The sequence below is a fragment of the Cynocephalus volans genome, chromosome 1 (genome assembly GCF_027409185.1).
Source record: "Cynocephalus volans isolate mCynVol1 chromosome 1, mCynVol1.pri, whole genome shotgun sequence".
Classification (NCBI taxonomy): Eukaryota; Metazoa; Chordata; class Mammalia; order Dermoptera; family Cynocephalidae; genus Cynocephalus; species Cynocephalus volans.
In genome coordinates this window covers 181,015,998-181,030,200 of record NC_084460.1, presented here as the reverse complement: position 1 = coordinate 181,030,200, position 14,203 = coordinate 181,015,998, and the positions used below count along the sequence as shown (strand labels likewise).

Below are 14,203 nucleotides of genomic sequence, written 5' to 3'. Positions count from 1 at the left end.
TTTATTTGAAGCTTAATCACTGGTGTGTGTCCAGATCTGGGCCACACGTGGTCCATGGTGCGATCACAAGTCAGGAGACAAAAGCCAATGTGCCCCTTCCCACCACTGTGAACACCACAGACAAAAGTAAAGCTGGTGTGCAATAGCCAGGAAAGACCAACCAATAAAGAAAGACAGCCATCTGATCTCAAAGAAGGCACTAAGCCACAAGAATCAAATGACTAGAACTTATTTTATCCTTAATATCTAAGATGAAGACCCTGGCCTCACTGAGTCCCTCTGGCTGAAGCATCAAACTCAGGAAAGGGCCCCCTTTCTAAAGTGCACCTTGCCACATCGGCATCTCTCCCTGGCAGATTCAGGAACTGATCAGGTCCACTGTCTTCAGGATCAAGGTAACATTCCTTTGAATGAATGCTCCTCAGGCCTTTCTCAGCCTGTCCTCAACCTGCCCGACAGCCTCTGGCCTTCTCGTTCCTCTACATTCCTCCCCATGCTGTGCTCAGGGTGTGCCCACCACTTGTAACACCCTGCCTCCAACTCCTTGGAGAGAGATCCTCATCCTTCAACGGCCCAGCAAGCACCACCTTCTCCAAAGCCTCCCTGAACACCCCACATGACTGTCACTTCTCATCATGTTCCCACAGCACTTGGCGCCTAGCTCTGCCTCATCATCCCTCACATTTTGCTGTAAATATTGGTTTAACCTCCAGCTTCCTCCAGGACTATAAGCTCCTTGAGAGTGGGGATCACATTTTGTTTATTTTTATGTCCTTAGGGTTTAGTACTGAGCAGTGACACATGGGCAGATACTCAATAAATGCTAGTTGAATGAATGAATGAGTGAGTGAATAAGTAGGTCAGCCAAGCAGTGACTGCCCCTGGATTCACAGTAACACAAAATTCCAAAATGGGAGTTCACAGCCATCATCTTGGCTTCTGCATCTGTGCTTAGCCCACACCCACACTGGGTGGACGGGAGGTGGGGCCAGGGAGAAACCAGCAAAGGTGGCCTTCTCAGGTAGTGACCGCCTGTGAAGCTTATAGGAAGAAAAGTGGATGAGGGAGACATTTTGGGAAACTTTAGTGAAAGGTGTGTGTGTACACTCATGCATGTGTGTGCATGTGTGTGCCTGTGTTTGTGCACATGTGCATGTGTATGCAGAAGCAGACAGAAAAAACAGAATGAATGCAACTAAAGGAAAGGTTAAGTGACAAGAACAGAATTAAAGACCAAAAAGAGACTTCTGTTTCTGGAAATATGGTGAATGAAAAATTCTTAATGACTCACTCAATAAAAACTAAAAACAACAGAGTACAATACAAAAATCCACTTTTAAAATGCAAGTAAGCTGGCCAAAAAAAAAAAAAAAAAAAAAAGTAAGAACTTTGCAGAGGCCAAAAGCAGAATGAAAATGGGAACCTTTGACAGAAATCAAGCACCAAAGCCAGTGTTAGCCGTGAGAGAGTCTCTTGAATCTGGTGACACTGAACTTCCATATTAATGGCTACATAGGTAGGGTACAGGGACAGGAGATACATCCAGGTGGAGATGAGGGATCTAACAGGAGATCCTCACAATGAGGTGGGAACAGAGGATGAATGACAAGTAGACTCAAGCACAGAAGGGATAAGCAGGAAAAATTTTCTGTTTTTGACTTGGTGTAAGTGGAGGAAAATATCCTCCTGAGATTTGTGATGACCAGGTAGCTCTCACACAAGTTTACAACCATAATTCACACAACTGGTGCGATCTTGAAAATCTCTCTCAATTTAATTTAGGGAGATCCTGGTAGCAATCCTCTCATCAGGAATGCAACTTCAGGCAACAGAGATACCCACAGATAAAGTTCCAAGGAACATTGAGTTCACAGTCAAAAATCACAGTACACGCAGAAAAACACGACATGTTTAACAAGAGCTAACAGAAACAACAGATGCAAAAATAAGACCCATAACTTTAGGTATTGGGATTATCAGATTTGAAATATATAGGAACATGTTTTTTTAAAAACTGGGAAGCATGAACATTTGAGCAAGGAAGAAGACACAAGAAAGAAATCAGCAGATTGGAGAAAATAAATAGAACTGCTAGCAATGGTAAATAATATGATTGAAATAAACTCAGTGGATGGATGAAACAACAGACGAGAAGCAGCTGAAGAGAAATCGGGAAGCCGCAGGCTGGACAGAGCAGGATGGTACATGGCTTTTCTTGTCCTCTTTCAGCCTGGCTGCTGAGCCCAGCCAGGGGCAGCCCAGGCCCCACCCCGAAGGCCTGTACCTCAGACAGGCCCTCGCACTGCACGTGGGCTTGGATCCACTCCAGCCGGTCAGAGTTCTCCTTCTCACGCACGCCTTCGTTCACCTGGGAGCACAGTTCTTCTGCCTTCTCCAGAGCATGCTTCAGGTGGCTGTGGTCGGGGTGGTTTTCAGGAGTGTTTTCCAGGATCTACACAGGAGAATAGAAGACATCCACTCCTTATCAGGCCACCCTTTTAGGCAATGTAGGTGGGCTTAGGGTCCGTTGTCCTGGAGACCAGGCCCAGCAGAGACAGGACAGAACGAATGGTGCCCACTTGAGCCACTGCAGACTGTGACACCCACCACTCACTGGGAGCCTGCACAGCTGGCTTTTGTGGATTCATTTGTTTTGTTTTGTTTCAAAGAGAATTTATCAATTTTTCTAATTATAAAAGTAATATTGCACAATGTACAAAATTTAGAAAATTCAGAAAGTCATAAAGAACCTAAAAATCTCCCCATCTGGAAAAAAACCTCTGTCTATGTTTTAGTTACTATAGTCTGCCCAGATACATATATACACAATTTTTTAAAAATTAAAATTGGATACACTACCATTTTGTACACTGCTGTATAGCACATCATTTCATGTTCATTTTATATGGATCTATACTATTATTTTAAAGGGTTCCATAATATGTCATTGCAAGGGTAAGCCACAATGCATTTAAATAGTTCCCTTCTCATAACACTACATGTCATTTCCAATTTTTTAATATTTCTCTGATTATTTCCTTAGAATAAATTCGTAAAGGTGAAGCTGCTGAACTAAAAGGAAAGTGTAGTTTGATCAATACATTGCTCTCCAAAAGGCTGTACAAATTTACCTTTTGTCAGCATCCTTGCCAACACTGGGGCCTACAATCTTTTCAAAATATGCCAATCTGGGCCGAGCCCGTGGCGCAGTCGGTAGAGTGCTGCGCTGGGAGCGCGGCGACGCTCCCGCCGCGGGTTCGGATCCTATATAAGGATGACCAGTGCACTCACTGGCTGAGTGCCGGTCACGAAAAAACGAAAAAAAAAAAAAAAAAAAAATATGCCAATCTGGCAAGTCAAAAACAAGGTATTTTCTTGTTTTGTTATGCATGTCCTTTATTACCAGTGAACTTGAAACTTTTTTGTACATTTAGTACATAACTGTACTAAATGATAAAGCTAACATTTATTTATTGCTAGTATGAGCCAGATCCTTTACATATATTAACTCAGTCAATTCTCACAATACTATGCAGTAGTAGGTACTATTAGTGTCCCTATTTTACAGACAAGAAACTGAGGCTGAGAGAGGTTAAGTAACTTGACCAACGGCACACAGCAGTGGTACTAAGATTCAAACCCCAGCAGCCTGGCTCCAAACTACGTGCTGTTTACTGCTACTCTACGCTGCCTCTGAGCAATGTCCAGTTTTTATTTTTCATTGGAGTATTTGTCTTTTTCTTTTTGAGCTGTAAGCATGCTTGATTTAGATGTAGATATCTATTTATATTTTTTACCTATTTATGTACAGTTAAAAATATGTTTACCCAATTTATATCTGTCATATGTCTTTGAACGTTGTTCATTATACTTTGTTATGCAGAAATTTTTAAGAAAAATGGTTATGAAAACATTATATATTAACACATTCTTGATATGTAAGATTCAACCAATATAGAAGTATACAGAGTAAATGTGAGTTTCCTTCACTGTCCTACCCCAGAGGTAACCACTACCAACAGACTGAAAGGTATTCCTTTAGAAGCTCTCTCTATATTTGAGTCATACATAAAGTTTTTCCCTCTTTTTGCAAAAATGGGCCATACTGTAGGATTGCTGTATAAGTTTTGTTTTGTTTTTTCACATAACAGCATTTCTGGATATCTTTCCAGGCTAATACACAGACTAGAAGTTTCGCTCTATCTTTTAAAATATTTTTATAGTACAGATCTACCATAATTTATTTAACTACTCCCCTTAATGAACATCTGGGTTGTTCCCCAGAATAAAATATTTTATTTTGGGTTACCATGACTCTAAATCTTTTAAGGCTTGTCTTCGATGCCATGTTAAAAATTTTTCCACTTTAGTATTATAGAAATATTTAGTCTTAGTTGTTTTGTGGTTTTCATATGTATCTTACAAGCGGCCACCTTTTCCAATTCTCTTATTAGTTCAGCTAGCTTTCAGTTCATTCTCCTGGGTGTTCTGGAGGGCAGCAATTGTGTTTCTGCAAATAATGACAGTTTGCTTTTTCCTGTTTAATATTTATGCTTCTTAGTTCTTTTTTGTTTTTGCTTTTCTCTGCATTGGCTAGATCTAGAACACCTATTTTAAAAGCTTATTTCCAACTTCAATTTGCAATTAAACACTGGAGGAAGTAAAGAGAAGTATTGAGCTAATTAAATAAACTGTGGAGTTGAAAGAGAAGAAACAGTAGGTTGAAAGCTTTTTTCAAAACTAATTATTTAACTCAGCCAAAGTACCTTCAGAGTATTTGTGGGGTCGAGCTGGGGCAGTACTGAGGATATGGCTCACCTGGGAGGGAGATTTGTTATATCTAAGGAGACTGAGCAAATAAGTAAACATTTTTTTTTTAAGATAATGAGAGCCGGGCTTCTCGTAGAGAGTTATAAATATAGAAAAGGGAAGGCTGGACTAATTCTGTGATACTGCATTAGAATAGGAGGTATCAGTGTGAATTCATGGGTTTTAATATACATAAATAGACTGATCTAGAAACACATATAAACATATGTGTGTATACCTATACATATGTGTTTATGAATATACACACATATATTTCCCAGCTCTGCCACTGAGAGGCCCAAAAGGCAACGATACCTCAGTAGAAATGAATACACCAGTGCCCAGACCTGGGTTTCTAAATACCATTCTCCATTAAAAGGAACCAGATCTAAAACCTCTCTCCAGGAGATATATTCCCTATGGTTATATAATCAGAGGCTCAGAGGACATCTAAGTCTTTTCACTCATTTTATGGATGGGGACACCGAAACCCTAATTTTGTTCTTTTCTTTTGGTACTGGTTTTCGTAAAGTAGCAGGAGAAAAACAATCATCTAATATCAACATAGAGTATCTCACAATGGCTTCTGCGGATGGGTGGTAGAAATCATGTTTCTTTCTCTCTTTTCTGCTTGGAAAATCAAGGCACAGAGGCACTGTGCCTGTATTAGGAAAAAAATCAAGAAATGAGCTCTCATTTTCTGACTTCCAAGGAGAAGCCACTTGGTTGCACATCTGAAGGCTGTGCATTATCAGCTCTTTTCACAATAAACCAGCTTTTCTCTCTGAGTTACCAAGCAGACATCTCCAAAGTCCTTGTTGGCATGTGATTTCTGTACAAAAACTACCATCTGTGGTGGCTGGGGAACTTGCCCATGACCCACCCCTTCCAATGCCAAAAAAGCATTCCTCTGCTTGAAAAGGCAATGGGTACTTACATTTTTAATGATCAGTGGGTATCTTGTTACCCGTTGCATAGGCTTCAGTATAAAACTAGAGAGTGGCATCCCTTTACATCGAGGATCCATTGCCAATCTCTGAAATAGATTTTTTTTAAATGTACTCAAGAAATCTGCAAAATCCAAAGTTGGTGATGTCAACACTAATGTCATTTAGGACTCCCCACCCATTATCTCATTCATCTGGATGACAAGTATGCAAACTGGGGTTGGAAGGGCCTGACTAGTTATCCCAGTCCAGGATGAGACACTTTCTAGATAGGGAATGGGAGCCCCACAGATGTTAAGAAACCCTTCTCTCCAGATTCAGAGTTAAACCTTGCTCTCTAGATTCAGGATTAAACCCTCCTTCTCAGATTTTGGGTTAAACCCTGCTCCCCAGATTCGGAGTTAAACCTTGCTCCACAGATTCAGCATGCCTTCCGCAGGACACATGCTTCCTTCCTCACAGAGATGAGATTCTGGCTTAACAGAGAATATTTCTTCTGGTTTAATGCCTTAGAAATGGGCAGTTGCCTTGACCTGGAGCCCCAAGACCTGAAAACTGTCAGCGCCTGGACCTGCACCAGCAGAGAACATCAACATTCCAGGAACACCTGCGTGCGGCACGCCTGCATGCCACAGTCCCGCCGGGATGAGGCAGGGAAACGTGAGGAGGGGAGGGGAGGGGAGTGACATGCCAGGGCCCCTGCCCTGGGCTGCTGTCAGCGTTTCCCTGAAGTTCAAGAGCATTCAGTAATGAACTCATCCTGCCCATGCCCAGGAAGAACCCGGCAGCCCGGCATCTGCTCTCCTGTCTGCATCCATCCTGAGCCTACCAAGCAATCTTTCCCACTTTCCCACTGTAGGATGACCATGGAGCACTCCCTTCACCAGCTAGGAAATCTAAGCATTTAATTTTGAGGAACACCAGCAGGGAGGGGAAAGAAACATGAAGCTTAGGTGAGGCTGTGTGACCTTGAAGAGGCCACGTTGACGCTTACAATGGTGATTTGACCAATGCGATTCATGGGGAGGTAAGAACGGCCTGTTCCCAAACCAATGAGGTACAGAGATAGGCCTGTTATAGTTTCTTTTTCTGTTGATTCATCAGCATGTACCTGATTAATGGAAGTTACTTTATTCTCTTCTGATTTTTTTTCCTCTGGGAGAGGTGGGGCTGTTTGAGTGGCCTGGCGTGACCAGCAGGGACCCACCCTGGCCAAGACAAAGTCCCAGGGGCCTCCAGAAGCATTGGCACCACCTCCCCAAATGTCCCCCAGGGGACACACCCCCAAGGCAGAGTTCCTGGCATCCAGGCTGACTCCTACAGGCTGCCTAGAGCTTGAGCCCCTCGAGAAGAACCACCTGGGAAAGGAACAAAGGGGCCCCTGGAGCTCCTGCCCTTCTCTCTGCAGGTGAAGAGCTGAGGACACAGAGATTAAACAGAAGAGGGAACCTGAGACCCGCCTGGGCCCGGCAAATGAGATGGAAGATTTAAACATGCATCCAAATACCACCACCAAGGCCTGCAAAACAGATCCTTGAAGAAGCTTCAAAGCTCCAGGCCTGGGGCTGGCCCTCCACCTCTAAGCCCACCCCCTTGGTGACAGCCACAGCTGCCAACTCGTGCCAGTCCTCAATTGTATAGCCAGAACCTCAAACCTGGTTGGCCTCTGTGGAAATACGCTTACAGACTTTTGGATCAGCCCCTCACATGTCCAGCGGCCTGAAAATCAGGACTCTGATGCAGGGTCTTGATACAACTCGTCTCCTTACTTTGACAAAGTCCTTGAAGTCTGGGGCCTCATCCGTCTTCTGCTGGATCAGGGCAGCCCCGTTGAGCTGGCAGCTGCAGAAGCGGATGTAGGGCTGCATGTGTGGCAGCTGGGCGCTCAGAATGTCGCCGATCATCTTCACGGGCATCTTCTCCCCGGACATCTTCTTGCGGACTCTCAGCGCTCTGCACGGAAACACGGGAGGTGAGCCCCTGCCTTCATGCTGTCTGACAGCACCACGGCACACTTCTAGGTCGTACAGAGACAGAATGTGTGTGAGGGGCACAGATCCATGACCACTAAAGGTTCTATTTGGGAGACAGGGAACAGAGAAAGAAATGAGTCTGGTGCTACAGAGAGGTATCACTGGGACATTTTTCTTTGGCATGGTAGCTGTTTCCCACACTTTGTTTCTTGTGGAGAAATATGGAATCTTTCCTTTAATTACTCAAAGGATTCCTGTGTCAATGTCTCACTTCACAGATTATCTTTTTATTCCCAGGCTGGTGTGGCCCAAGTACTGAACCTATTTCCAGGGACACTGCCACCCAAGGGAAGTTGCCGTCACCAGAGAATGGGAGGCTCATTTTCAGACCAAACAGAACATAATTAAGATGATAAATCAACTGCCACAGAAAAATAATCCCATTACGTTCGCCAAAGCCAGGTATAAATGATTGTTTGAACTATCCCTGCCATTTGTAGCTTCATTGCTGTGGCTAATTTGAAGCTGACTGGATTTAAAGGAGTTCTGAAAAAAGAAGTCTATTACTATGATAATGAGCCAACAAATCCAAACAATTTATATCTTAGAAGCCAAAAAGGGGTGTTGGTGGGACTGGGAAGAGTGTGTTCTGGGGTTCACCTGTAGTGTGAGTGTGCAGTGCCATGCTAGCTGGGACTGGCTATCGTCCTTCCAAGTCTCATATGTGAACTTGACACCAACATCTGGAAGAAGGGCACAGCCCTGAGCTTCTCCACAGCAAGGACGGCTATGAACTTCAAGGGCAGGATCACACATGTGAGGCCAGTGAGCATATTCAGCTATCCTCGTGATCCCAGCTGGATGGATGGATGGATGGTGTAGGATTTTAACATAAGACTGGGAGGCTGTCCCTACGAATCCCTTTGGTTGCTATCATGGTCACGTTGCAGAAGCCCTTGAGGTATGGGTGGGGCTATATAATTCCAAGGAGAATCTGTGACATTAGTATGGGGCTTTAAAAACTTCAGATCACGTTCTTTTCTTTCTACCATATTTTTGGCTAAAGAAAAATTCCTTGGACTGGGCAAGCCAAGGAGAGAAACTTTAGGGACAATAAATTATGTGGTCTGAGCAACCAGTAATTCCACTTCTAATGGAGGTCTTCGTGGGGAGAGGTCAGCATCAGCTGCTGGGCTGTGAGGAGAGGTGGCAGTGTGGTGTCCTCAGGATGGCCCAAAGGCCACTGCTTCTTTAAGGGCTGGTGTGGAATATCCCCCAACATGCTGAAATTTGCTCAAGGGAATGTTACCAACAAGGCTGGGAGTTGAGAGACCTGGAGAACCATGTTACAAACTCACTATGAATGAAAACAGGAAGAAATTCAATCATCCCATCAATTTCCTAAGAGGAGCAGTTTTTCTGCAAGGGCATAAAAGTACTTTCACCCTCCACCCTGTTTTTTAAAATGATGGGAGGACAAGAAAAAGGGAAAAGAAGACCATGCACAGATAGTCACTATCTTGAGAAAGTTAAGACCAGTTCCTGGATTCTGGACACACTTGTAGACTCAAGTTGCCCTGCTAGGAGGCAGGCCTAAAATCCAGGCCTGGTTCACTATGTACCAGGCACCTATTAGGTTCAGTTGGGGGGTTCCTTCCGGGATGATCTATTGCACAGGCAAGACTTATGAGGACTGGAGGGTATTATGAGGCCTGGGGTCAGACTCCACAGCCCTCTACCCTGTGCCCTTTGGTGTGCTGATTTGCAATCTTATAGAAAGGTTTACAGATTAGAGGCCTTGAACGGCAAAGGGTAATCGATTGGCTAATAAACATTTCAGAGTGCTCAATGTTTGCTGAACGCATGAGTATCCCTAACCCTCGGAAGTCAGCAGACCGAGCAGTTATAGAGCTAGCATTTATGAATGATTCCTACGTGTCAAACACTTATTTTTACATATATTACTTGTCATCCATATTTCCTGTTGGGGAAACTGAGCCACACAAAATTGAATGACTTGACCAAAGTCACGCAGCTAATAGGTGACGGAGGCAGACCTTGATCCCAGGTGTGACTCTAGAGCCTGCCGTTGGAACCTTAGGCACGGTGGCCCCGACCCCCATCCCCACCACAAGCTGCCTGGGCACCTGCCCTGTCCTCCTGCACCTGCTCCACACTCCCCACCATGCCCTCCTGCCTCTCTCGGCTTCCCTCGCCCCAGCCCCTCATCCCCAGCCTCTGCACTTCCCTCCTGGCCGTCCCTGCCTCAATATCTGCTCTCTGTCTCCCTCTTCTCCTTCTCTCAGCCCAAACTTTCTTCTTTCCTCTTTCTCCCCATCTTGTCTTCACCACCCAAGATATATTTTTATTTTTCTTTCGTTTTCTGCTCAGGCAAAATAAAATGGTGTCCATTCTTCTTAAGTTAAGAAGGTGAGTCAAATACTTTATATTGAAGAAAAACACTTTTGCGGGAGAAGCTCTTTCATTTCTTTTTTTCCAGCAAGGGGCCAGGAACAGATCTTGATAAAAAACAAACAGCCCCCAGTACCTGGGTCAGCCATCCAACCTCACCTCTGCTTCCCTTCTGCAATCGCTTCTGATAGCTGCACTGAGGGGCCTGCACCTAGGCTCTGGATGTAAAAAGGTTCTAGATCTTTCTGCCCTACACTGCTTATTAAAAAGGTACATTTCTCAGCTCTCAGCTTCCTAGCAAGAAGGCCATCTGTTTGTTCTTACGCCCAGTGAAGCATCATTAGTAGCCACCTTTAATTTTCATTTTATTTATTATTTATTTGTTTGATTAATCCGGTGACCCTCCCACCCCCTAAATACAAGTGCTACTAATTCCTGTGTCCTGATCCTTGGTCAGGAGTGGCAGATAGGTGGCTGCTCACTGGTGGCATTCCAGGGATGGCTGCCTTAAATTCTCTTTATCCCAAGATGCCTCCCTCTCCCAGCTTGCCAGGAGCCCACTCCCCATCAGTGGGATCATTCCTTTGCTTGATGTCTTTGCAGCCAAGCAGATATAGCAAAATGTTCATTGTACAATTTATGATGTGGGTATTCGTTCCCCAAATCTTCCAAGTTTTCTGTATGCTGTTCATAATAAAATGTTGAAAAGGAAAAAAAAGGAATCAGGTCCCCAAAAGGCTCCTGTTAAATACAAGTATCTTATCCAGAAGATGAAAAAATTAGCCAGTTCACCTAAACTAGCTAATTAGAGAATCAGAGAATTGGGGACGGAGAACAGGGACTTTATGATGGGAGAGGGGTCGGTAATGCCCCTGCACATTCATGCCACGATTGACAGCATGCCAGTTGTACACCTGATCCCCTCACTCCCTGAAATGACCCTGCACAGTAGACAGGACAGGTATTGTGAATGCAATCTGGGAGAGTTACCTGCTCAAAGTAACTGCCCAAAACAAGTTAGAAGGTGCTGGAGCCTGGACAAAAACTTGGGACATCTGACTCCCGGTTCTATGTTCTTTCCATCGGGGGCAAGACTGGACAGAACCCACAGTTTTGGGCCCCTGAAAGTCATACACAGAGCAGCCCCCCTACTGTGTGACTTTGGGCCAGTCACTCGACCTCTCTGAGCTTCTTTTCCCTAGCTGTAAAGGCACTCTCAAATTCTCGCTCCAGGGCTTGGAGCAAGTCAGAGCTAACAGGAGGAACACACAGGCCTGACCTTGATAGAACTCAAGAAAGGGGCTTCCTTTTCCGGACAGCAGCAGGAGGGAGGGTTAAAAATAGGAAGATGACAAAAAGGTATCAGGAGCCGATGCCAGCACCACAGTTTCCCTCAGGCTGGCCCCGATGGGGGTGGGTAGCCCTCTCTAGGGGGCACTTGGGAAAATCAGACACATCTCCCACCTTCTAAGGAAAGGGCTTTTAACTTATAGGTATATTTTCAACAGAAAATGTTTGTGTCTATTTCAAAACCATGTATCTCCAACACTTTAGGTTTGGTACTTGTAGGTTAAGGGGCTAACTAACCCCCTTCCCCTAGGCTGACAGGGCAGCATTACTCCAAGGCAAGGGTGGGTACTCAGCTTCACCACTGGGGTCACCAGGGCCCAAGCGCAGCCCTTATTATGTGCCAGGTTGTCTAAAGGCCTCCAAATAACAGCCCTCTGTGATATGTGATCATCGGTACTACTCTCATCCCCATTTTACAGATGAGGACACTGAGGCTCAGGGACCCTAAGTGGCCTGCCCAACACACAGCCAGAAGGCAACAGCAGGATGTAAAGGCAGAAGTCTGATGCCAGGCCTATGCTGAACACTTCCGCAGCATCTTCCTCATGGACATGAGGGAAAGACTATCTCTAAGTGCTACCTGGGTTGTCTTCGATTACTTGTCTTCGAGAGCACAGAGTGAGCAGACATTAGATATTTTTCCTCATGGCCACCTCTCTACACCTCCTCTCTCCATCCCTTCATCCACTCCCAAGCACACACCCAAGAAAATGGGGACCTGAAATGGCTTCATAAGAACAATGCAGGGACCACATTTAGGAAATGGAGGCTTCCCTAGGACACGAACCTAGAGACCAGGAATGGACAGAAGGTTCAGGGAGGCCATGCAGGGAGAGGGTGGACCCTCGTCAGCTGGGTGTTTCACATGCCCTGGAGGCCATGACTTCATCTGTGTTCTAGCAAGTGATGTTATCATGAGGGTCTGGTGGACATAGATTTTAATTTGTTTGTTGGGTTTTTTTTAAGAATTGGAAGAGACTTTCATGATGACCTAATCCAACCCTCTCATTTTACAGATGGGGAAGCTCAGGCTCAAAGAGGAAGGGCAGTGAGTTAGGATCCAAACTCAGGTCTCTTGGGCCCACGGCTGCCTCTGTGAACTGATAAAGGAATAAAATATCGATGGCCTCAGGCCAGCTTCTCAGAGTTATCCTGAGGAACTGCTGCTGACATCAGGCAGGGAACAGTTCCACACTTTTCCATCTGCAGGAGCCCAGAATGTCTTAAGAGACCAATATTCCCCCATGGGATCCCGGGTCTGAGGTGGGGGGGCTGCCCCTCTCCCCAGGACAGAGCCGGCTGGTGACCAGGAGCCAGAGTTGGCCTAGCCCTGGAAATTCTGGAGCCACAGTAAAAGCAGGATGTCTTGGCGATTTACCCTCCACAGGGAGAAATTTGGGGCGCGTTTCTGGAAAGCATGAGGGCAGCACAGGGTGATGGTGCTTGTGAATGGCAAAGAGCACAGAAGGCAGCAAGAACCCCAGGCGCATGCACAGAGGGACACACACAGGAGGGCCCGCGGGGAAGGCTAGTGTGTGAGGGCAGGGCTGGGAGTGAGAGGAGAGGCTTACTTCAGTAGTTTGACATTACACATAATCAGCTCCTTCCAGTTAACAAAAATCATAGCAACCTCTTTTTCTGTCAGCAGCTCAGACTCCATCAGGGGTTTCTGAAAGATCTACGGATGCAGAAAACGAAGCAGTTCAGAAAGCAAACAGTTAGCTCAAAACTCAAATGCACCCGCACACGGATCTGTTTAGCGCAAGGAAAAGGACTCGGGGGTCTGCACTTGGCCGGGAGGCCCAGAGGCTGGACGCCCACTTTTCTGCAGAATTATTGAAGTAGATGGCCCCTCCTCTGCCCCAGGGGATGGGACAGAGGTCCTCATCAGAGTCTGCATTGTTTTACAAGAGAGGGAGGCCAGCTGAATTTCTAGGGGCTCCACCAGTACAAAGTCATGCAGGCAGGCTGGGCTGTCTCACCTGCCCACTGGGAGGAAATGGGCCCAGTGGGAAAAGTAGGGGCTTAAAGATGCTCATGGGTATGGGCAGTTCCTTCATTCCTGCCTGCGGCGTCTGCTGCACAGACAGCCTGGGCATTCTGAGCACAGCTGCCCAAGGCAGCACAGCCTTTAACAAGCAGCACTACCATGGCAACCTTGCTGACTGACTCCATCGCTCCATTCTCAACTTCCTGGGCTGGGCCAGGACAGAGCCGGCACTTGCAGGCCCATTACAAGGGAGTGGTTGCTGCCCTTCTCCTGAGCCCTGTGAAGTAAATGAGCCCTTCCTAGGCTCTGCATGCTTGGGCAATTCACAGTAAACCACAGATCTCAGTGGGAGACCCTTGGGTTAGGCCCCTGTCTGCAAGGGATCATTGTCTACCATTGAAGGCAGGGGGCTCTTCTGAAGACTCTGTAGGAGTGAGTACAGCCTATCTTTGAAAGAAGCTTGGCTGGGCTGCAGCTGGTCCCTGCGAGTACTATTCTACATGAGTCCTCAAGCAGAAGTTGAACCTGACGTATATCAGGGCCACCACGTACAGCTGTGCTTCTTGGGCACTGCACAAAGGTGCCCTCTCTAAGGGGTGACACTCACATCCTAGACATCCTTAACTGTATATTTAATAACAGTCAAATGTCTTGAGAAAATAGCAACTTTTCTTAATTTGCACCAACCCTTCCTATGTGTTAACGGTGGTCTTGTGGGACAG

At 45.7% G+C, this 14,203-nt stretch overlaps 1 protein-coding gene across 1 annotated transcript in view; it reads right to left on the bottom strand.

Annotated features, from left to right (window-relative positions):
* ITSN1 (intersectin 1) overlaps nucleotides 1–14,203 on the bottom strand; it is a 213,827-nt gene that overhangs the window by 5,456 nt on the left and 194,168 nt on the right. Inside the window, exons 31-34 of the mRNA XM_063081469.1 lie at nucleotides 13,063–13,169; nucleotides 7,526–7,709; nucleotides 5,747–5,845; nucleotides 2,285–2,452 (exon numbers count right to left, since the gene is read on the bottom strand). Coding sequence (XP_062937539.1) covers nucleotides 2,285–2,452; nucleotides 5,747–5,845; nucleotides 7,526–7,709; nucleotides 13,063–13,169 — 558 coding nt within the window. The remainder of the gene's footprint in view (nucleotides 1–2,284; nucleotides 2,453–5,746; nucleotides 5,846–7,525; nucleotides 7,710–13,062; nucleotides 13,170–14,203) is intronic.